The sequence below is a fragment of the Lepeophtheirus salmonis genome, chromosome 8 (genome assembly GCF_016086655.4).
Source record: "Lepeophtheirus salmonis chromosome 8, UVic_Lsal_1.4, whole genome shotgun sequence".
Classification (NCBI taxonomy): Eukaryota; Metazoa; Arthropoda; class Copepoda; order Siphonostomatoida; family Caligidae; genus Lepeophtheirus; species Lepeophtheirus salmonis.
Window position 1 is genome coordinate 33,353,068 of NC_052138.2, and position 24,103 is coordinate 33,377,170.

Below are 24,103 nucleotides of genomic sequence, written 5' to 3' on the forward strand. Positions count from 1 at the left end.
TAAAAACCAATAATAACATCCAATATATGAAAAAGATGAGAAGTTAAGTTTGCGTCCTTTCATTCCCGTTTGTGAATATACTTATAATATTTTAATTAATGAAGAACTTTTTCCCTCAATTTATCCAAATAAAAATGAAGAAATATATAAAATATTTAGCTCTGTTGCATAATTTTCCTGAGTGAGGAAAATGTTTCAAATAAAAAGCAGAAATTCTTTAATTTGGAGAGAGCTACATCCCCCAGCCCTCCCCTTGCGGAAAATAAGGCAATGTAATTATACAAACTGAATGTTTGAGCACGGATGAATCCGTTTTTATTTATTGCTTTTTTGTTTGTTTTTTTGGAAAAATCAACCTTTTCTTTGCATCTCTCAACCTTTCCTCCAATAACAGAAAAAAAGACCCGAAATTAACTGGTAATTACGCAGGTATCTCATATTTCAAACTGTACGTATATTTGTTATTTAATAGTAGTTATATTATATTCACTATTTAACAAGAAATAATTTGTGTCCAACAAATTTGCGTTCACTAATAAGGCAAAATGTTAGTTCACTGATATGAAAATTTACTCTCATTTTGTTTTCAACTCCCGATTTTTCTGCGTGTTTTCATTTAACAAATATTGAATAATCATTTCATAGTAGATAAGCATTGGGTAACTCCCAACTAATTTAGGGCCTTTTTTCTGCTTCTTTTTTATTGAAAGGTTGCAAAGTGTGAGATATAAAATAGGGGCTTTTGTTGTGAAGGAACAAGAGTAAATTAATCGATAGCTAACAAAAAAATTAATAGAAGTTGTTCATGTTGTTGGGTTTCAATCAAAAGTAAAGGTTTTGAAACCCAAAAAAGTTAATTGTGGAAGGAGAAATTTGCCAACATAAAGAACATTTTGACAGACGTCAGTGAAATAGGAATGCTGACCCAGAGACAGGTTGACTTGTAGGAGTGTCTGCTGATTATATTGGGGGGGTAATTTCAAAAAATTAAATTTTTTTTTTTTTTTGAAAAAAAATGTCAAAAATCCAAAACTGTCCCCAAAAAATTAAATTTTTCAGAATAACTTTCAAAAATCTATGGCTAAACACAAAAAATATTAAATTTTTGAAAATAAATTTCAAAAATCTATAGCTGAACACAAAAAATATTAAATTTTTTGGATATAATTTCAAAAACCCATACTTGTTTACAAAAAAGAATATTTTTTGGAAAAGATTTCAACAATTAAAGTTTAAATATAAAATTTTTTGGGAAAAAAAATTTTATATTAAATTTTTCGGACAAAAATATCAATAATCCATAGCTATTCAAAGATAATCCAATTTTTTGGAATATAATTTGAAAAATTAAATTAAATTTCAAATATTTGAAAAATTTCAATAAGCCAAAACTGTCCAAAAATCATTTGAAAAATTAAATTTCAAATATTAAATTTTTTAGTCAAATGTAGCAATTGTAACAAATGTAACTGTGGACGCACCAGCAATGTCCTGTAGGTTCTCGTTACAAGTCCTGGTTCGTACACAAAATTTCTAAGTTAATATGGGACTTTCTTTATTCAACTGAATTGAATAAACAGTTCTGCATTGAAATTTTTACTTTTCCATCATCCTTACACGTCTAACAAATTTTCTAAATATCCATCTTGACAAGCAATTGTGCAATGCAAATAACTTTAGATATATTTTCAAACCCAGTAGTTGTCATTGCCAAGCCGAATTTTATAAATGATATTCGATAGGAGCTTCTGTTCTAAAATCAAGGGGGGTGATGTAGACAATCATATTTATACACTCATTATCATTACAACTATCGAATATGTATGCAAGCAAATGAGTAGCCCTCAATTACATAATATGGATGACAGGGTGGCCAATAGTCGAACATATCTTCTTCTCTTTTTACATCTTTTTCGGAGCAACTGGTTACTTTTATAAATTCATGAAGTATCATGTTTATAAGCGTGGAGGTGCACGGGGAACCATGTTGAGCCAATAAGAAGATACTATTATTATTGTTGTTAGGATGCAGAAGAGAAATAAGTTTGTGTGGCTGGGGTTATTTCTGCTGATGTGGGACTTGCTGCTGCTGTGTAGGCAGATTCTGTGTTGCCTTCATCATGTTGGATCCTCCATTGGTAATTGGACCTTCTTTGTCAATGAGCAAATCATTTGAGAGTCCATTATTGAGAGAGAAGACATATTATTCTCTTAAGTGCAAAATTTGATAACCCCCACCCCCCAAAAAAAAATCCTAGGCCTATACCCAATTATATAGCTTTGACAAAGACAATAGAGTATAAAAGAAGCATGTTCTCTCCGCCCTTGAGCTATTATTTCCTCAAAGGGCATGAAAAAATTAGTTTCACAAATATTTTTATTGTTCGAAGAAGGCATCAAATCTAAATGCGCCTCACGATAACCCTAGACGTATTAAATTTTTGATTTATTAGGAGTGAGAACAAGAAAAAGTATGGGCCTCAATCATGAAAAAAATACATTCAATGTCAAAATTATATTTGTAGGCATCGTAAAAAAAAGTATAGAAATACAACCAAAAAAAAACAACAACACAAGCACGGCCACTCCATTAAATAATTGTTATTAATTACTTTTTCAGAGTACACTCATTTCGTTCCCATCCATCATTTTAGATTGAATTCAACTCCAAGCCCCATTATACTTACATAGAGTTAGTATTTCGTTAAAGAGATGGAAACCAACTCCTGTATGTATCATTCAAATGGATGAAGAAAGGTGAAAAATATTTGTAATAAATTGATAAAACGGAGAATTATTTTCTATTAGTAACGACCTAATAAAATAATATGCAATGGGTAGTTCTTTTAAACGTTCGTAATTTTATCTGGCATCATCCTATTCCCCCACAAATCGGTTCAATTACAAACACACCCTAATGGAGAGTCAATCCGGTACGAATGTCATTCTACCACGTCAGTTGCTCCATTATACCTCATAACGACAACATACCCTCGTCTTTTTTAATCAGGAACAAAAACGTTGTGCACTTTTGTATATTTTGTGCAATTGAAATGGTAAAAAGACAACTCTTTTTTGGATAAAGCAGACGGGTGCACAGGTTGATTCGTCAAAAAAATCAGAAAACGTGTCAAGCAGGATAGTGAAAACACACTGACGATGATTTTACAGAACCCATGTCACTCGAAAGTCGTTCAAAGTTAATCTTTGTTGAAGAAAGTAAGTAAAGATTGAGAAGAATCCCGGCCAATCAATGCATGCAATCGCTAACAGCATCGACGTAGTGTTCTGTTCAACACTCCTGTTGTGTTTTTAATTAAGAGAGGATGAACATATTAATATCCAGACTCGTCACCAACTCAACGGGTAAAATTTGAGAGAGCAATTAAGGATTATTGAGGAGGAAAAACACAAGGGAGTGACCCGACCCAGTGGTAAAAAGGGATTGACGAGATAAAATGTATAAATAGGAATGCATAAAATATTACAAGGTACACGATGTTAAAAAACTTAATGTATAAAAGGATTGTCCAGACACTAACAACTCAATCGTGTTATCAATGAAGACTTACAGGGCCACAGCTATGTGCGTTGCAATGTACAGCTTCTAACCCTGTCAAACAGGAAGGAAAGGGTCACCCAAACCAAGACTTTGTAATCAAGTAAGGTCTGATGGTCAACTCCAAGGTCTGCACAAGTGTTTTGAGCACCAAATTATTACCCTGGATCCGTAACATCATGAAAGACAGAAATTGGATCTTGCAGTAAGTAGGATCATTCTATCACACCAGCAAAAGAACACTCAATTTTCATTATAGTGAGAATGTGATGTATGTTCTGCCGAGTTCTTAGCTTCCTAACTCACCGGAATGGAACCCTTTAGAATTTTTTACCTGGATCAAAGTTGAACGGGTTTCCAATGAAGATCCCCAAAGAACTACAATATCCTTGAGAGAATGGATAAGGAGGGCATTCCGGACTTGACCCAGTAGGACGTTTCCTGGGACTTTGTGAACGCGTCGTCCGAGCTAACGCCGATTTTATTGATTGAATGTCAAATTTATACTATGATGTTGATTTATGTGAAATTTTAATAAAATCAGTTATGAAATAAATTTACTTTTTTTCGGTTTGCGAATGTATAGATGAACTACCCTTTAGATGCTAATTGAATGATAATTTTTAGAATAGAACCAAAAATTTCAAAAAAGTCCCATCATTTTTTACTACATATTGCTTAAAAATAATTAACTATATTATTTTTGTATGTATCGATTCCAAAATATTTACGTCCTCTCAGATTCTCGTACTAATTCTCTTTTTAAAGGTTCCTTTAATTGGTCAGATTAATTTGAACCAATTAGTATAAGTAAGCATGATAGTATTACAATTACTCCATCTGACATAGGAGTTGTCTATGAAGTCCATCACGGCGTTATCTTTATTGTATCACAAAATCTTACGAAAAGAAACAGTTTGGAAAAGGCCTAAAATCAGTTGGTAGTCGGGCAATTATAAGCCAATTCTTCACAACTTTGGAATTATTATACAATAGCTGTTGTAACGGCTTAACAATAGCTAATTACATTTCAACCAATGTTCAGAAGACTGGTTAGGGGATAAGAAGTAGAAACATAGACAATTGACAACAAAATGAAGCGTAAATATATTTTGTGTTAGTGAAGTAACGATCGGCCATATAGATAATGTATATTTCCTTCTCTATGAGTCATCGTGAATCGAACCTATACACATTACGCTCGGGAAGAATAAATTCTCACCAGCGCGAGCGGGATTGTCCACTGATCTACGTCACAAATCTTACTGACGCTTCCGAATGGACCACAAAAGTCGTCTTAGGGTAAGATTTTACTCAATGACATAGATATATGGGACAAAGAATTCACCAATTGATTCAATTATTTTTCCTACAACTTTTGAAGGATTAAAGAAGCTATCTAACAAAAAAAACAGCTGCCTAATTGCCCACACTTGCCCAAGGGAGCGTGCCAAAGTGGTGACATACATAGCTTGTTCACCCTATACATCGATGTTTAAATTCAACGTATAAAATACGTTTTAATGTTACTTTAATTGGTTAGTTGGAGTTGTACCGATTAAGTTTTAGTAAACATTGAAGTATAATATCACAAGGACTCTACCTGAGCCAGGAATTACCTTTGAAGTCCTTATAAATTAAGTAAATTTCCCTCGCTATGAGCGACCGTGAATCGATCTTATTTACACACATTGATTTCAAGAGAATCAATTCTCCCGAGTGCATTGAGCTACGTCCCTCTATTTATAACTAATTGTTTTGCCAATTTTTTGTCATAAAAAACGGAGAGGGACGTTGAGAATTTCTTGGAGAGTTATCTTAAATATTATTAAAAGCAAATTTGCATTTTAGCTGACACCTAATTATTCCTGGTATTGCCGGGTACTACGGCTAGTTAAATAATAAAGGAGAGGCAATGGTGAATTGAAGAAGAAATAATTTGTACATATTGATTAAGAATCAACCAATTAATTTTTTTATGTTAATTATCCCATTGATGAGGGTCCACAGTTAGAGGTGTTACCACTCCAAATATTTATAGAACTCAATGGATAAACATTCAATCTTTATAACAATAACAAATATTTTAATTAAGAATAATTACAATTTATTCTTGTGCATGAAAGATACTTTAAGCTTTTACAAACGAATTTAATTTTACAGTCTATCCTGTAATATTAATAAAAATGTTGCATTTTAAAGAAAGGGCCTATAAGTCGGGCTTTCCGTCCTAGTTTTATTTTTATTTTTCTTCACACCTTGCTAGGATTGAAGAAAATAAAAATGAAGAATTTAATGAAGTTATAGCTAGAACCATAATTATAATTTAAACATTATATATTTCGTCTCTTTGAAAGAGATTATGATAAAATTTCAGGAGCGGACCCGATGATAGGGTTTTTTCAGACTGAACCATGACTACTCACGACCCTTCTTTTACATTAATGATGAAAAATTGCGTGGTTTTTATCTTTATGGATTTTTGAGAAGTAGGTTATAAATACAATAGTATCGTAAACAGTGATGATAATCCGGTTTATATTTTACCTGGTCCTTTTTTGTTTTTTTTCTTTTAGAATCGGTATTCGGAAGAATGAATTATCTTTTCCTAAGCAGTTGTCATTATTATTTAATTCCTGAGTAGTGAACATTCTTTCCAAAATAGATTCAATTATATTCAAATCCTTATTGAACATTCGTGTGTGCTCATAAAAGACGGAGTGTAATCCTGAGGGTACTGAGTCCTTGCTGGACTCAGAGTAGAATTGAGGATCGACATCGGAGTAACTCTAGCAAATGTTCTTGTTTATATCCTTTTCTCCTTCCCCTTGTAACAACTGATCTAATGAAACGTCATGAGTCTTATTCTTTCTCTCCTCCAAAACATTTATCAAATTGTCAGGGTTACCATATTGATTTTCGGTTTCCTTTATTTTAACTTACCCATGGTTCCCCCGTTGTAGGGATGAATAGAGTCTGAAGGTAGAAGAAAAGAGACAGAAGTAAAGAGGGGGATATAAAAAGAGAGAAGGAAAAGTAGGTTTTATTTCGGTCAAAAACAGTCTCTTAATGACTTTTGACCCCTCAAAAAATATCATAAGAAAATGCTTGATTATTTTATACGTTTTTTTGCTTAATTTCAAACTGAATAGTTCGGCCATTATATATTCCATGTGTCATAACACCAAAGACTGATTATAAATATATAAAAGATGTTATAGCAACATTTATAATGATTAAAAAAACGTCACTAGGTAAACCCGTTCATTGACTTTATAATAATATATTATATAAATTATAATTTTTATTATGATAAATACTAATAATTCTTTGATTTTGCCTTTTTTCTCTGAAGTAACTGCTACTTTTATAGCCGCAGCCAGAAATTCAATTATAAATTCTGTAAAGACAAGTCATAAACAATGTTTATACATAGTATATGACGTTCGATTATGACCTCGAGTACATAATTTTCTGTATAATGTATGAAAAGCTATGGTTTTAGCAGACCTAGGGAATACAAAATGAGATGCTTCATTTGAAAAATGACTTGAGCAAAGTTATAATTCAAAATATTTTGTAGTATTTTCTAGTGATGGGGCGATTAATCGAAATCAGAGAATCAGGTGTTTTTTTCTGAAATCGGCATCGGGAAAATAATGTTTAATTTGCGATTCCGATTTTATTTATTATTATTTATATCGGGTATTTAACTGTGTATTACTTTTCAAAGTTATGAAAAAAAAATAGTCCCCGTTCCCAAAAAAATAAGGAATTCTTACTTTTTACAATAAAATTTAATGTTTGAAATTTAGTTTAATTTTTCAATTTTTTTTTTTTTGCAAAAAAAAATTAATTTTCTCTGAATAACTATGTATTTTTGAAATTTTTCTCCAAAAAATAGAATTTTTCAATTTTTTTTCTAGATAGTGTATATTAGAAATTTAATTTTCTCTGAATAACTTTGTATTTTTGAAATTTTTCTCCAAAAAATTGAATATTTTAATTTTTTTTCTAGATATTGTATATTAGAAATTTAATTTTTTAAATTGTTTTACAAAAAAAATTTTTGTGTACAACTGCGGATTTTTGATATGTTTCTCCAAAAAAGTTTTGTTTTTTTTTTTAACCGTGGATTTTGAAAATGTTTTGAAAAAAAATTAGTTTGTTTATGAATAGCTGTGGATTTTGTATTTTTTTCCCCAAAAAATTTAATTTTTTGTGAATTGTTGTGGATTTTTGAAAAGAAAATAAATATCAAATTGTATATTTGAATTTTTTTTTCAAGAAATGTAATATTTGAAATATAATTTTTTGATTTTTTTTCAAAAAATCAAAAAACCTACCCCTCCCCCCATAAAAAATGTATAATCTTGTGTACGCTCTGATAGCAAAATTGTATTTATTAAGCATTATTTAAAATATTATAAAATCGGCATCTGGAATTTTTACTAGAATTGCATCGAAATTGTCACACAGTGCTTTATTTCCATAAAAAAGCGGTCAAAACTATAAAAATGAAATTATTTATTTATTATACAATTGTAATTTAAGTTTATTATTACTTATTTATCAAAAATATATTAACTTCAACTGATTTCATATAATTTTTAAAGCATTTACCTTTATATTTATGAAAATAATTGAAATATAATTTATTTGTATCTGGCAATCTGGTATCCGGCAAAACAGATAACTCAACTACTTGTTTTTCCTACCTAAAGACTTTATTGATAGATGGAGGAATTATATTAGAGTCAGCTTCCACTTTTCTAGAAAGCTGTTGAGATATATCCTCCAGGTAGGTGAGGAACACGGAATCATTAAGTTGATAGCTCTCAGTATCTTTCCCAGAGATGTACTGTGACAAATTCACAAGTATCAGACAAAGTTTAAACTCTTTTACATTTGGTTTAGGATTTTTTGCTCTTATAGAGGAGAACAAATTCTCAACACAGTCTTGAGTAAAGGAGCTACGCAACATGAAATAAAATTTATAAATCGAAAGAAACTTATGTTGTAATGTTATCACAGATGATGTAGTTAAAAGTATACCTATCCATTATAGCCATTAATGTGTAAGCTCTCAAAAAGATTTCGGAAAGAATACAGGAAATCCATGATCTCTTTATATTTTGTCATTAAACGCATACTGAGAGCAATAGAGCGTCTTCTGGAAGTGATAAGGTCAAACCAAAGCCATACTTGATCACAAAACCATCGTAAGATATTTATTATCAAATGATCCAGTAGAAACGAAGACTCGAATTGTCGCTTCCATTTGTCGGCTGAGAAGGTGAGATACAAGGTTCACTTTGATTCTTTGAAATTGTCCAGGGTTAATAGACTTCTTTGACAATTTTGGATGAAGTTTAAATGACACTTGATCTTGATTTGCAATTAAAAAGCTCCCATGTCCACAGTATTAGAGGAAAGATTGTATTCCTTTACAACATGCGCTGGTATTGTTATCACGTGTCCTCTAATTAAGTAATTTCCTATGCACTTGATCAAATGTGGGATATCTGCGATGGCACATATTAGTTCATTGGATGAAAGAGGACTAGGAAAAGTGTTACTGATATTGCCTTTCTTTAGCACTATTCCGATTTTCCTCTATATCGCCCGATTTGATGGACCCATATCAATGGTTATCAACCCAACTTTCAGAACAATAATTGAAGCTGAAGTGATAATTTCCTTAATTATGGAAATAACTTTCTTCGGGTTGAATGAGTTTCCAGTGTAATGGAATGCTACGACTTGTGTTTACTCCAGAAAATACGTAACCAAGCTTTATTTTGGTGTAAATCTTTTGGAAAAAAAAACAACGATATATCTGTGCCTGGAAAATGCTTATTTCGGTATCCAAGAGCAGCACAAGCAGCCATTTTCACACAGAAAAATTATTCTTATTAATAAGCAATTACTTTTATTCTTTTAAACAAGGGTTTTAGACAGATTTTTAAGTGAAACAGCTGACGTTTCAGCTGAAGAATATCCAGACTCTCTTATTCTAAGGCACTGACTGAGTCAACCAATCACAAAAACGGTATAAATATTTTTCTATTACGAAATTTCCTCTTTATAACGACATCTAGCGTAAACCGATTGCACTAATACAACGCAAGATACCCATTAGTAAAGCCATCTACTGGTAAGATAATGGATTTCATTTTCCGAAACATATTTCATTTATTATTATAATATGTATAAAAATGTAATAGCTCTTTGATTAAGTATATCTGACATAACAAATGTTACTTGATTTTAGGGACCCTGAAACATCCCTCAACCGCCATCAATCCTTCGTAAATTGATGAATAAAAGAGTCATGGCTTATACATGTATTCTACAATTCAACAATACATGTTATTTACATAAAAAAATTCCTTTGAACTTTGCATGTTGAAGAAAGGAGTAAATGAAGAGAAATGTTGAATGGGTGGGAAAGCCTTTTCCTCTTTATCAAGGACCCTGTGTTGTTAACGTCTTTATTTTTGATCCTCCTGCTAGTAGTTCATGCAAACATGCAGAAAGAATACATCACAGAGGAACTAGTAAAAAGCTTCTCAGTACTATGTGATGGATTTGCAAACACATCTATTCTTTCTCGCATTTCTAATGTCTTCCTTGTCATTGGATTCTCAACTCCTCACTCTCTCAATTACTCACATTTCTTGAGGAGGTAATCAAAGTGTTGTATGTTGTATGACAACTTATATTGTCCATATTATCTACTTGTCAGAGCATGTTTCCTAGCATCTTATTTCTTGAAATTCATGGAAATAACACGGAGGTGTGATGAAACCTTGGCACATTTCTTTTGGGTTGGAGGTCTTATGCTTATCAACTTCCTGGTTTTGTTTCGAGAGTTTTATATATTTTTTTGGAGCTCACGTATACCTGCTGTAGGAAATTTGAAGGAAATATTCTCAAATTTATTCTCCGTTTATGCTTTATCACAAGTCGACTTCTCAGAAATTATAAAGTATCACAAGGGAAGTTCAAGTCATTGCATGAATTGTTTTTGCCACGATTAAATTTGTATATATTTTATTTGACTTAATTATAATTTGATCAGGTGATGAAAAGCAAGAAATCTGAGATAATATTTCATGATGGTGAGGTACGTGAAGAACCGGGTGCTATCCATCTTTTGGTTTCTGGGCGACTTACCGCATGGATAGAAGGTATTCCTGTTCATAGTGTTGAACCAGGAGAATTTTTGGACTCGATTGAATGGAAAGCCAAGCTAAATCAGAGGCTTAAAGGGGAAGAGCTTTTCAAGAATCACAGGGAAAAGATATCCCAACTTTATTATCAGGCAATAATTACTATTATATCATTTTCAGATTGAATCTTCTACTTTCATTATTCGATTACCATTTTTCTTACAATTCAAAATTTGTGTTATTGCACGTAAATCTCCCTGTGTTAGTTGTATGACATTTGGTAATCGAATTAAAAATAATTAATGAATGATATTATAAAATGAATAAAGATACGCATACAATCGGACGTGCCTTCCACCTACATTAAACTTAACCAGCATCAGCTTAAGCATTTAGAGAGACATCGCCCAGGTATATTTGGAATATTCGTCGCAGTTGTTGGAAGGGACGTAGCAAAGAAAATGTATAATTTAAACGAGCACCTTACTCTTGCCGATCAAGTTGCATATAAAGCCCTACACCGTAAACATTCATTGATGCGCAGCCTCAGTGTAGACACGATTCATACAGCCTCCAATGGTTTTATAGTAACAGAGAACTGGTTCATCTCATGTCGTCATAAGGACACTCAGTTTATCAAATCTGAAAAAGTCCCAAGCCTGTCTTCCCTCGCATACCTCAAAGAAAAGTCTTCAAATCATTGTAGACATCAGGTCGTGATTCCGAGTCTTTCACTACAGAAACGTCTCACATTTTGGAATGAATGTCCATATTCAAAAAGACTATCAAAAAAGGAGTCACGGGATCCACATTGGAAAAGGGATATTTTATGGTCCAGTGCACTTGCCCATTGTGGATTCTGCTCTTGGTGCAGACCCTTGACTGTGGGTGAAAAGGAACACGCTTCAGGGAAAAGAGCTGGAGAAACAACGTTAGAGCAAGAATTGCAATTATATTAATTTTATTCTCCATATATTTATCTAAATACTATTTATTTGAGTCTACAGGAATGAATCGAAGTGTTAGATCACAGTTTAAGATAATTGTATAGATATATATGTACACATAATAAAAAGGACTTATTCTTGATTATTATTGATTCAATACGTTATATATAAATCAAACCAATTTGTCACTAAGTATAATAATGTACGGACCATATGTAAATATACATAAACGTACATAGTGCAATGGTAGGGGCGTCCACAGGGTGGGAGGCTGGAGGGGATGTATCCCCTTCCTCTAAATAAATACTACAGACGCCCCTGAATAGTACATACATATATAAAATGATATATAAATATATTTATGACATCACAATGTAGTCGAAATTACGGGCGAAATCCCATGAACCAACACGGTAGGTGGCAATTCATTGGTCAAGTCTTTTATGAATCTTAAATATGTCTCATCATCCTCATCCTTTGGAGGCAGTGGTAGACACAAGAAAGTAACAGCAGTTTCATGAGAATGAAAAGACAATAACTGATTCACCATTTTCCCATCATTCATGGATTTAGGAGGGATTTGATTATCAGCAATGGGTACAACCACAATCTCAGCCTTGATTCTAAGATTCAATAATTTATTTTGTAATGACTGTCTCTTCATTCCAATATGCATCTCATTTTCATCAACACAAAAAAATACTCGCAGATTAAGTTTTTTCCATCTAGGAACCATGTTAACTATACAAGCCATTTGAAGCATAAATACAGAAGTCGTCGTTAATTGTTCATTATGTCGAAAGTTGGTGGAATTCGGTGTAAAATCATCGATCCATACATTTAAATAAAATGTTTTTGAACGAGAAAAAACAGTTCCTCTATTCAAATTTTGAAAATGTCTGCAAACACAAAAATTTTTACCTAGTTTTAGGGTATCATTCAGTATTCCAATAAAGTCTAGTTTTAGATAATCCGGATTCGAAATCTCCTTTTTTAGAGCAGGAAATGATGAATTAAGACTATCTGAAAAAAATTCAGAAGTGGGAGAGCCTAAATCGTCTTTACACATGTTCTCATCTTCGTAAGGAAATCCAAAAATAATAGTATTTGGTTTCATTGCACCTATCCCAGATATTCGAATCAATTGTTGAATTCCAGAACGAACAGTTGGCGCAACAGTGAGTTCAACAAAAGCTTTAACTTTAAGATGATCAACCAAATTTAGCCAATGTGGCATTAGTAAACCACACTCATCTTCTTCCATTCCTTCAAAATTACCTTCTCTAACATGTCCCAACACGTAGAGTCCTCCTTTTTTAAGTGCATTGGCAAAATCAATGAGAGAACAATGATTTCGAGGATTGGAGACTAAAAGTAAAACTTGGGGTCTCCAAAATTTCACATGATCCTTGCGGGAGTCTAATAGAAGTAGATATTTTCTTACTTGATGAAAAAGCAGTGCTTGGCTAATAGATCCCCAGTTTTCTTTGGTTGGAGATAAAAAGCTTAGAGACAAGAAAAAAAAGATGCATGCGAATAGTACAAGTGCAGAAATAACGGGATTGATCATGAACATCATTGTTAATGTTCCAATGAGTCCAAGGGCACATGTATACCATGAAAAACATCGAAAAATTGGTCGAAAGTTGGGCGCTGAAGCTAAATCTAGACTAAGACATGATAGATTCACTGAGGCATAAGACAATAGAAACAAAACAGCCACAAATTGAGCAATTGTATTTACACCTCCAATAAAGAAGAAAATATTGGAAAGTAACCAAGTTACAACGACAGCAAGTACAGGATTATTTCCAACTGTTCCATACGTAATCCACTCCAAAAATATTCCAAACATCGTATCTTTTGAAATAGCTTCCAAAACACGAGAAGATCCAATCAAGCAAGAAGTTGAAGCACAAAATGTAGCAAGCACTGTTCCAATAATAACAAAAGGCTTCCAGAAGCTGAATTCTATCATGTAGGAGCAATCCCTCAGAAGGAGTTCTTTGTCACATGTCATTGCAGTCAAAGTAAATAGGATGACATAGGTAATAAACGTAAAAAAAGAAGCTAATAATGTTCCTTTGGGTATGGATTTACTTGGCTCTTTTAAATCTCCTGATAAATTTGCTCCAGCCATAATCCCAGTCACGCCAGAAAACAAAACAGCAAAAACGATGGCAAAGTTGACAGGCTTTGTATCATCATTGCAATCCAGTGAGTAAGACGGATACAAATGACTTTGAAAATTTTCTATACTCCAATTTTTGGATAGTATCCCCGTAAATGATCCAGAAATAGTCTCATTAAAGTGGACTTCGACAGTACTTGCCGAGAAAAATGAGGTTATAACAGTCAAAGTACAGAAAACAACGGATATAAGCACCATGATTGTCGTCTTTCCGAATAAATTAGGGCCAATTAAACATATTGAGAGATTTAATAAGTTAATTAACACTCTATAAAGGATTTGGTACCAGAAAGACTCTGGTAAATAGTGAGCTAATGTTCCAGATTCTTCTCCAAAGGAGGAAATGATGCATTCTGTGCATGCCACGGCATATAATGCAGAGCTGGCAATATTTGCAGCGTAGAAGAGTACACCAATGGAACCTCCAAACTCCGGACCCAGAGTTCTGAAAAGGATAAATAAAAGTCTTGATAAATACAGTAATGATGTAAGTACTACCTTGAGATCATGAAGTAAACGCCTCCTCCTTTCACAGCTCCATTGGTTGCGATGGCCGAGACACTCAGGATCGTAAAGACTAAAATTCCATAGGCAATGACTATTTGAAGGAGACTATGAAGAATCCCAGCATTTCCGAGGATATACCCAACTCTTAGGAAAAGAAGGGAGCTGAACATACTCAAACTTACGGGAGCAAAGACCCCCTTGAACCAACCCAGGCCTCCACTCCCTCTCCCAACATGCTCATCCTCGGCCGAAAGAAGCATATCCAAATCACTCGACATTGTATTCAATATGTGTGTGGACTCAACATTACCAGAAATACACTGACTACAGTCTACACCATTCTCATCTCTCCGTATATTAACAGCTATTAGTAATACTATCCAAAATGAATAATTATGTATTAATTTATTTTCCTTTTTCTTATTATTATCAGTAGTTACTGTTGCGACTCTACGTCATTTTATGACTCATAACTAATCTTGAATTCTTTCCCAATTGGCTATTCTCTTCTATCATGACGTCATATAGACCTACATCTAGCTAGCTCTTGACAGAAAGTGACAATTCACAATTTTTTTTATTATATGTCGCGGAAGTTGTTACGTACTCTGATTAGTACAACCATAGAGAAAGAAATACATTTATTTCTCTATGAAATTCTCTATATTCTCTACTTTTACGCAACATAAATATTCATTTTCAGGATTTTTTTCTAAAAACGCAGAAACCATCATGTGTAGTGAAAGTACTTATTGATATGATATCACTTAATTGTATGTCCAGAATTCTATATTTTCCTCATAGGCGTGAGATAAGCTCTCTAATCAAAATACACGTCATGATAAAGGCCTCGTAATCATAGAGGGAGGGGGGATATAGAGATGACAAGGTATGCGAAAGATTCTTCAGATCCGTGGTCTTCGATCAGCTCTTAACTTGGGTAAACTTAAGCTGGAACATTAAAAGTATAGTATGTTGCCCAAACAGCCATATATTCAATAGGCGGATTTTTTCCTCCGAATTTGAAGATAATATCATTATATATAAATTATAATATAATATTCTACATGATAATCATATAGAATATAGAGCGAAGTTTGTCATGGACTCGAAATGGCATCAGCTGTTGTCGGGATATTTTTGCTACAATAATCTAGGGATCATGAGACCTACTTTTACTCCATAGTATTTCATTCTGCGAAACCTACCTCCTATCCATTTTCATCATTATTACTCGGAAGTACAGCTAGTAAACAATAGAGGGCCAAACTCATAAATGAATGTTATGGTTGTTGGAGTGGTTGTTGTTGGGCAATGCTACTTTTGAGTTCGAATCAAAAAGTATTTACTAATTAGGAGACGCAAAATTGATCAATAATTGTTTTCATCTAAAGGCGAAATAATTCCACTCCGGGTCTGAGAGATCCTTATTGTAAAAGAGGTTGAGGCAAAATATATAAACGGACTTGAATCTTTCAGTCTTGGGGAATCACTTTTCCATTAATGTCTATGCAAAGGTACGTAATGGGAGTTTCCAAGATAAATAGAAATATAAGGTATGCCAATTACGCATATTTGGACTGATGTGTGTCTTCCTCCCCACGTTTTCCTTTGCCGATGGAGCGTGACGTCATAGTCGATATGCTATTTAATAATTTAATTTAAATTCATTGATTGAATTCACGCATAATTATGAAGATCTTCATAATTAAGGCTAAAATGCTTTTCAGTTCTTAAAACTAAATATACTTTAAAAATAAAATATTATGGAGGGAAATTATCTATAAAAAAATGCACAAATTACTTCAAAACTTCTAATAAAAATAAATTATAGTTAGATAAAAATTTGATATTTAATTACTTTAAAGGTTAACAGACAAAATCAGTCATATTTCTTATTTTTCTAGCTAATTTATTTCTTATACGGCTCTTCATATATTTTATTCGAATAAATCTTGGATTAAGTATACATTTTTCGATAACTTCATTAAGATATGAGGTATGATTTTTTTTTTTTTTTTTTTTGGGGAGAGATTTTTTCCCACATATTCCACAACGTATATAAATCCCTCTTCCTGACAGTTGAAAAGTAACCTTTTTGTTACCAGACAATCATAGACGATGAAAATGGGTTGCTTCCAAGGTCTTGTCAAGCCACGAATGAATATGACCTGAATTCGAGACATAAAATAAGAGTATTATTATTTATCTGCATAAAATAAAATATTGTATCGAAATAATATCGATATAAAATTTCATGATATCATAAGTATACACGACAGCAAAATGCAAAAATACCCACAAACTTAACAACTAAGCACAATTTGAGCTCCGATATGTAGAGATCCACATACATTTTGCCCCGATATGAAATAATTTTTTAAGTAAGCATATTAAAATAATACTAAGACATACGACTTTATTAACCCGTTTTATCCAAGGTCTTCAATAATATACATAGACCTAACTGATTGGAATATCATATAATTACATAGGGGTATACCAATAAAACATTATAAAAATAAAAGCAAAAAACTGTTTCTTATCGTTTTACAATATATTTTATGAAATGATAACAGTTTTGTTGGTTATGTATATGTTCAGGAGTTGATTATTGTATCACACTGATACACAATTAACCCCTGGAGTTATAAAATGGAACTTTTTATTCGTTAACATCATAATGGATAGATAAACTGGATGTAGCTTGAAACATTATCATATATTAATGTATAAATTCACACAAATGGCAACCGCAGAAATCCAAGTTTTATCGCGAGACTCTATCACCAGTCCTATATAAATATAGGTATACTATGAAAATTTATGAATTTAATATAATAGTAATTGATTACTAATTAGTAATTACTATTAAAACGATGACTAAACAATATTAAATTATTTATGGACTCTTCAAATCGACTCTGACGTCACAAAAATAATCGTTATAGTTAGGTTGACGAGCGGACGGAACGGTACAACAATTTGAAAAGGAGGGCTGGCCCGATGTATGTTATTGGCATATCTTGTATTTCTATGTTCTAAATACCTTGGGTGTTTCTACTTAAATAAGTCATCAACGGCTGAGATTTAGGGAACCAATCAAATCTTCACTTTCTCTTAACCACTTATTTATCTAAAGTGAGATAATATGATAAATAAGTAAAACTTAGGGGAGCTCTCAGTATAACCTACACTCTTCCTGTTACAGTTGTCTCAACAGAGACGAGCTTTTCCATGCTCAAATAGATTAAATTAAAGGACTCTAGGCAAAGAGTCTACACTCAAGGCAAGGAAGGTAGCATTTAGTAGTTCTCAATTCTGATTGGCTTAAAATTAGAAACTGCTTAATGTTCCTCCTGGCACCCAGCCAGTTTAACAGCCCCCCAGAGCCCTGTAATAAGAGTTGCGACAAGAGACTTGAGCGCCACCTTGCTTCAACCTAATGTAACTACAATTGAGGCCTTAAACAACTTGAATTAATTACATTGAAAGTAGATAAAACCTAATAAAATCATTATTAAATGATGACATTATTTTTTTTGAAACATAGTACGTTCATTTTAGTTTAAACAACTAATTCAAATTACTTAACATTATGAGTAGGACATAAGATTAGACAACTTTTTCTATTATACATATACTCAATAAATATGAAAACTAACATTTACAGAAAATATCTGCCTCCAATTATAAATGACCAAAAATATAAATTAAATAAAGGTGTTATTCCTAACTAACTTTTTACAATAACATGTGTCTATTAGCATAAATACTTTTCGGCGACGATCAGTGGGGGGAAAGAAATAAGTCTGAAATCTCTCTCCTGGTTCCAAATTATCTATCAATTCTTTCAACATGTCTTGGTGACTATAGGCCCGTCAAAAGTTCACGAAGTGACTTTTATATTAATAGAATGGAGTCTTCTAAGACATTCTTTTACAAGATTGGCTTTTTCAGAGCCAGTCAAACTATGAATGAAAAAATGAGGCACCGGAACTTTCCAATTCGAGTTTCAAGAACCTCAGTTGCAGGGACAGTTATACAAATTTTATCCACGTTAAGCCCCATGTTGGCATATCCATTAAAGCCTTTCCCATTCTATTGATTTTTTTTTAATATTACATTTCATATAAGGTAAAATCAACATGAATTTCTTCTTAAGATTCATGAGCTTTATTGGCCTTAGATTGTAGGATATCAAAGAAGATTGAGTAAATCCAGGGTCACTATTTACATTAGAATACCGGTTTCTAATTGTACTGAGACTTGGTAAGCAAAAGTCGAATGTCTTCCTTACATAATTATAGGCTTTAGAGGAGTAAAATGATCATGTTAAAGCGAATGCTCGAAGCTCAGGGGAGAGCTGCTACGACTTCCCTTTCCATTATTTCTGAGTTGTCTCCTCTACATTAGATTTTTAGGTACGTCCGACATTATTTCAAGAATAGATGCCGCCTCTTCTGACATCCATCTCTTGGACTTCAATTCAGAGACTACGTCAAATAAGGTTGATAACTTCTTACCAAACTTTTTTTTTTTCATCTGGACTTTTGTGATCTCGATGAAATGTAGGAAATCATATCTCCTTGCCATTGGAGTTTCTTCTTGATGTTTTGAGTTGATGAAAGACAGTATGAATGATCCAAATCTACATTACTTTGAGCTTGCAGGAACCTAATATCTTGCGCTGGCTCAGGAGACGTTTTAACTACTTTGGGGGATGAGGAATGTCTCTCCATTGGGAATTGCGTTTTAAATTAGTTCTGGCTACATCTTTTTGAAGATGAGGCGGAAATCCTTTGAATATCGTAGGCACAGCGTTTTCTCTTACCCTTATAACATCCTAAGTTCTATTAAAACACTCAGGAACAAAATGTTGGGAACAAATCCTTGAATGCTCCTTTGGAGTTAAGTTCTTCAACTTGAGATTCCTTACCCATTGCTGGCACCTGACTGAATCCTTCGGAAATCGATGATATGAAAATAGCTCTTAGCAACAAATTTGTTCTTACACCCAAACAAGATATGATTTGCAATTTCACTTTAAAGCTTATCCATGAATAACTTAGGAATACATAAAATGGCTACCGACAGCTGAAGGGCGAGACTCCTTTTTATTATATAATTTTGCATCCAGTTATTATATAGGTCGGTGTGTTAGGAATATAGTCTTACTTATTTTTAGATTGAATTGTTTATTTTTCCCTAACCGCTCTTTCCCTAGAGTCCTTTAGATTAAATCAGGAATTTAAAAAATAGATTGCTCGTAGTATGAATTAGGTTGGAGGCATTCCAGATCCCAAATAAAATAATAAATTATTGTGAAAAGTGATAGCGTCAAGAGAAGAAAGATACATCACTAATAATATCTACTTAATTAAGTTGAATTAATGGTTGTAAGGCTCAGAGCCATCTTCCCCCCCCCCCAGCATTTTACCCCCTATACAACAAATAGCAACCATACGACCAAACATTCACTCTTTTAACAACCATACAAGTGTAATTATTAATTTAACTTAATGACGTAAGTATTATGATGTATCGGACTTCTCTTGACCCGATCACTTTTCACCTCTTGAAAGTTAAAGAGGAGTATTAATTAACTATATATTTTAATTATTAACATTTATTTATTGTTATCATAATAGTTAATATATAATTTAAGATACAATGGTTATTTATTGCTAGAGGTGGGAACTTGGGTTCAAAGGTTCCAACTCGACTTGGAGTGGAGTCCATATTTTGAAGACGATCTCACAATCAAAGACTCGAGACTTGACTTAGACTCTATATTTAGGTCTTGCAACTCGACTGCGACTCCAAATCTATTATATTGTACTCTCAAGAAAAGCCTTAACACTATGGACCCCGTATTATAGTTATGGACTTGAATGAAATCTGAGGATTCGATGAAAATATTCAAGGACTAGGACATGACTTTATATTTTACGTGGACTTGCAGTATAAGGATTTTGTCCCTACTTTGATTAATGCGGTGTTGTAAGCTGGCGGAGTGGAAACGACATTCCCAAATATTAGGAAGCTATGGGTTAATTATATATGTATAAATGATAAGACACCTACTAGAATTCAAGTGTGGGCTCATTATATTTTTGAATAAGGACTTTGAAGAAGAACCTATCGGATAACAAACGCTATCCTTTTACTTGTCATGAACTAATAAAAAGAAGCCAACTAAAAAAGATATATGTAGTTCCATCAATAGTTGTACCCGAAACAATCTCCTTAATTTTGCTGAAGGTGAAATACGAATTGGGTATCTTCAGAAGCAAGACATAGGAAATCATTGGAAATATTAAATGAACAAATAGACGCGTTTCACTCCTTCGATCAACTCAATAATTTGTCAGACATCCAATTAAGATTGTTTTTAGAGCAAGAGCTGACTTTTTGTCCTTATCTAAATTATAAGAAGCTTCCGGTTTCAAAGCTTGTGTATATTGTGAGGTCAAATAAAGTTAAAGTTGTTGATGCAACTCATAATGTCATATTTTATTTGAAAGTTAGAAAGACTATTATGGGAAACCAAAAAAGATCCTTACGAAATCTCGTGTACCAATAAGTTAAAATTTGTGAATTTTGCTCCTCCCCATCAATAAGGGTGGAGGAAGACTAATATATACAATGGACCTTGTTTTTATGTGCTATGTGCGTAGTAAAAATTATACAATGATTTTTAAATTGATTGAATTAATAGCTTACAAAACGTCTAATTTCATGGTTAAAAATTCCCTCTGTTTATGTGCAAGAAAATAAAAAAAACGAGTGATATATTGATCCTGGAGCAAATAGAAGAGTGAATAATCTGTCAAATCTATCTTGAATTGATTATCGGTGTCTAAATCCAAAAATTATTATATTTAATTGTATCTATAATATTGTAGCAAGTAAATGTGCATTTCATTTCTGTATTCAGGGTGAAATATTATTTAAGCTGATGAATTTGTCCTTCAAAAATAAGACTTATCAACTGCAGCTTGTCTTTGTACAAAATCCTAGTAATGTAATGTAGTAAGTTTCATTCAAATAACTAATTAATATGAAATATTATTCTTCGATTGATCTTTGAATACCAATGTGATTATTTCATAAAGTCAGTATATTTGTACAATTAGTCAAATGGATCTAGAGTCGCATAATTCAAATGTTTGGATTCAGAGCCAAGATTAAAAAATATTATTACTAACTATAAATTAAGAATAATTTATTATTTGATGTGTTTAATTTTAATAAAATTGTCTATATTGATTTATTATTTTAAGAACAGAAAATTTAAATTTAATTTCTAGAGTATCAGTCGAATAGTTTCTTGAGGTTAGATTTATAATATTTAGAGATCCCGGCTCTAAATCTGCAGGTATTTTAAAATTTGCGACTCCAAATAATAGATAATTATTCATATTCTCTTTATTCCAAACTGACTCAGTGAGTAATCATCAGTCCATTTCATAGCTTCATGGTAATTAGATGAAAAAAATGGAATATTTGCTTAAAATACCACGTGACGTTGAGAAAAAATTACTACTACGACAAATATTATATTTGTACAAAATTCATATGACTTTTACCATACTTGAGAAAATTTGGCATAATTCTATTTGACTTTTGTAATGTTGACACATATACATATATTAAATATAACTAACCTATTTATTTTAGATATGCATGACTATATTTCACCGTATTTAAGGAGTTATCTGCAAATTCATTCTCAGACATTTATTATAACTCGTACATACTCGTTCAATATAACCAATCCCTCAATTCATCCTATAAATAACCTACTAAAACTCAATGTTTTACAATTTTTTGTCATGGGTTTAAGGAAATTAGATTAGGAATTATTCGAAATATTTATTGTATCTTATATGTCATGCCTATGGCAAAACAATCAGGCTTAATATCTATTTTAATTGAAAAATGTTTATTTTTTTACTATTTAAATTTTGACGATTTTTAGAAAGTACTTTTCGGCTCAAACATGAAAGCTTCATTGTTCAACAACCGCTCCAAACAACCATAACATTCAATTACTACTTTGGCCCTCTATCATTTACTATATGTACTTCTCAACAGTAATGATTGGGGGGGGGGATAAAGGGTCCAGGCCGTAGTTGCTCGTGGGTTAGAGGACGTCGGGTAGTTTGTTCGGGGGTAGGAGCCCTGTTCCCAAATTAATAATTACTTTTGCATGGTTTTTAAAAAATTGAATTTTTAGTTGTAAGGTAATATATAAGTATGGGGCGGCGTCTGTAGGATTATATTTTTTTGGGGAGGGGCATGTTTTTTGGAATTTTTTAAAATTTTGCTTCCCTGAATAATTTCGTCGAATCCCTTCTTTTAACCTATGTTCTCTCATTAAATATTTTCTTCCATAGAGATAATTTTTCATAGTCAAACACAAAAATTCCTTCATTTGGAGGGGGTGACTACAGCCCCTCTAGCCCACCCCCTGCGGACACCTCTGAAGTATTTCATACAGAAGGACATACAACAATTGGCGTGACCTTATGCAACACCAGGGCCCTCAATTAATCTAAGCTTATCCCATCTCTATGCACAACCCCTGTATTAAATTTCTCAAGATCCGGTCGAACATTTATTTTCTGTCTGCATAACTAAACCAAGCGGCCAAGTAAAAATACATTCCCATCACTATATTTTACTTTCACTATGCTCCAGTGCGTGAATGAATCTAAACAATCTGTATTCTATTTGCAAAAAGAATAAAATTTATGTGGAAACAAAGAAGGAAAGGTTTGTCATTTTATTTTGTCGTCACTTTGAAAATTGTCCGAGATATTTCCAACTTTTTTTAAATTTTATTCATAAAAAATATATTCTAATAAAAAAACTTAAAATAAATTGCCCATATATTGTTTTAAAATTTTGAAAAAGAGGTATTATTATTTTTAGACTTTCTCATACAAAAAAATTAATCTCGATTCGCCCGACATCAAATTCCTTATAATTGAAATTATTGGTCTTTAAAAAATAATATGCAATGCATTTTCTCAACTTAAGTCTAATACAAAACAAATTTTCCTCGTTATTAGACATTTAGTAGGAATTCTGGTGTTATTAAATACTTTTATCTTATGAGGTTTGTAAAAGGATTGACACATATGTGGTGTTGATTTGTGATTTTTTTTTTTTACTTCCATGTCGAATAAACGAAATTTAACTATATATAGTTTTCCTAGACATTAACAATTAAATAATGTTTGTATTTCAGTTTGGAGGTACAATCACTGTTTTGGAGGAATACGGTATATAGCTCGCTAGTGCCTACTTACCCCTAGCTACCATACTCTGTGTGCCTACTTAGCACACATTTATTAATACTTGTGTAACATATTAATACACAATACACATCATTAAGCGAAGGTCTATCATTTTAATAAATAGAACAAAAAAGTTATACATTGATATATGATATGCATGTATGTGATTGCCTTGAACTGATAAATTACAAAATTTGTATTGTTCTGCCATTAAGCAAGTTAGGCTATACCCAGAGGCAAAGAAAGAGGTAGCTTTGAATATTTTGAGCCTTCCTCTCTATTCGTTTCCTTTGATAATTTTGATAACGAATTATCTCAATCCTTGACATGATTTCCAAATATTTAAATCAATTATGACTAGTTTTTTCCCCTTTAACCTTTAACATATTTCTCTCTGTGTGTGATCTTTTATATGG

The 24,103-nt window shown here is 32.5% G+C and overlaps 1 protein-coding gene, 1 long non-coding RNA gene and 1 other non-coding gene across 3 annotated transcripts; 1 reads left to right on the forward strand and 2 right to left on the reverse strand.

Annotated features, from left to right (window-relative positions):
* Positions 1–8,016: 8,016 nt before the first annotated feature.
* LOC139906249 (uncharacterized) lies at positions 8,017–10,358 on the reverse strand. The gene is made up of 3 exons (XR_011781624.1): positions 8,615–10,358; positions 8,278–8,532; positions 8,017–8,068 (listed from the first exon to the last, which is right to left on the reverse strand). It is a non-coding gene; the product is annotated as an uncharacterized lncRNA (long non-coding RNA).
* On the forward strand, positions 10,107–11,823 carry LOC121122447 (uncharacterized). The gene is made up of 3 exons (XR_011781623.1): positions 10,107–10,247; positions 10,308–10,886; positions 11,064–11,823. It is a non-coding gene; the product is annotated as an uncharacterized protein (transcript).
* Positions 11,679–15,061, reverse strand: LOC121122446 (solute carrier family 12 member 9). The gene is made up of 2 exons (XM_040717434.2): positions 14,371–15,061; positions 11,679–14,317 (listed from the first exon to the last, which is right to left on the reverse strand). Exons 1-2 carry the CDS (start codon positions 14,655–14,657, stop codon positions 12,049–12,051), a joined length of 2,556 nt encoding a protein of 851 aa, XP_040573368.1. The 5' UTR covers positions 14,658–15,061; the 3' UTR covers positions 11,679–12,048.
* Positions 15,062–24,103: the final 9,042 nt, after the last annotated feature.

Coding starts and splice junctions, on each gene's coding strand:
- LOC121122446 (XM_040717434.2), bottom strand. CDS start 14,657: ATGTCGAGTGATTTGGATATGCTTCTTTCGGCCGAGGATGAGCATGTT. Junction 14,318..14,370: donor GTTTACTTCATGATCTCAAG/GTAGTACTTACA, acceptor TATCCTTTTCAG/AACTCTGGGTCCGGAGTTTG.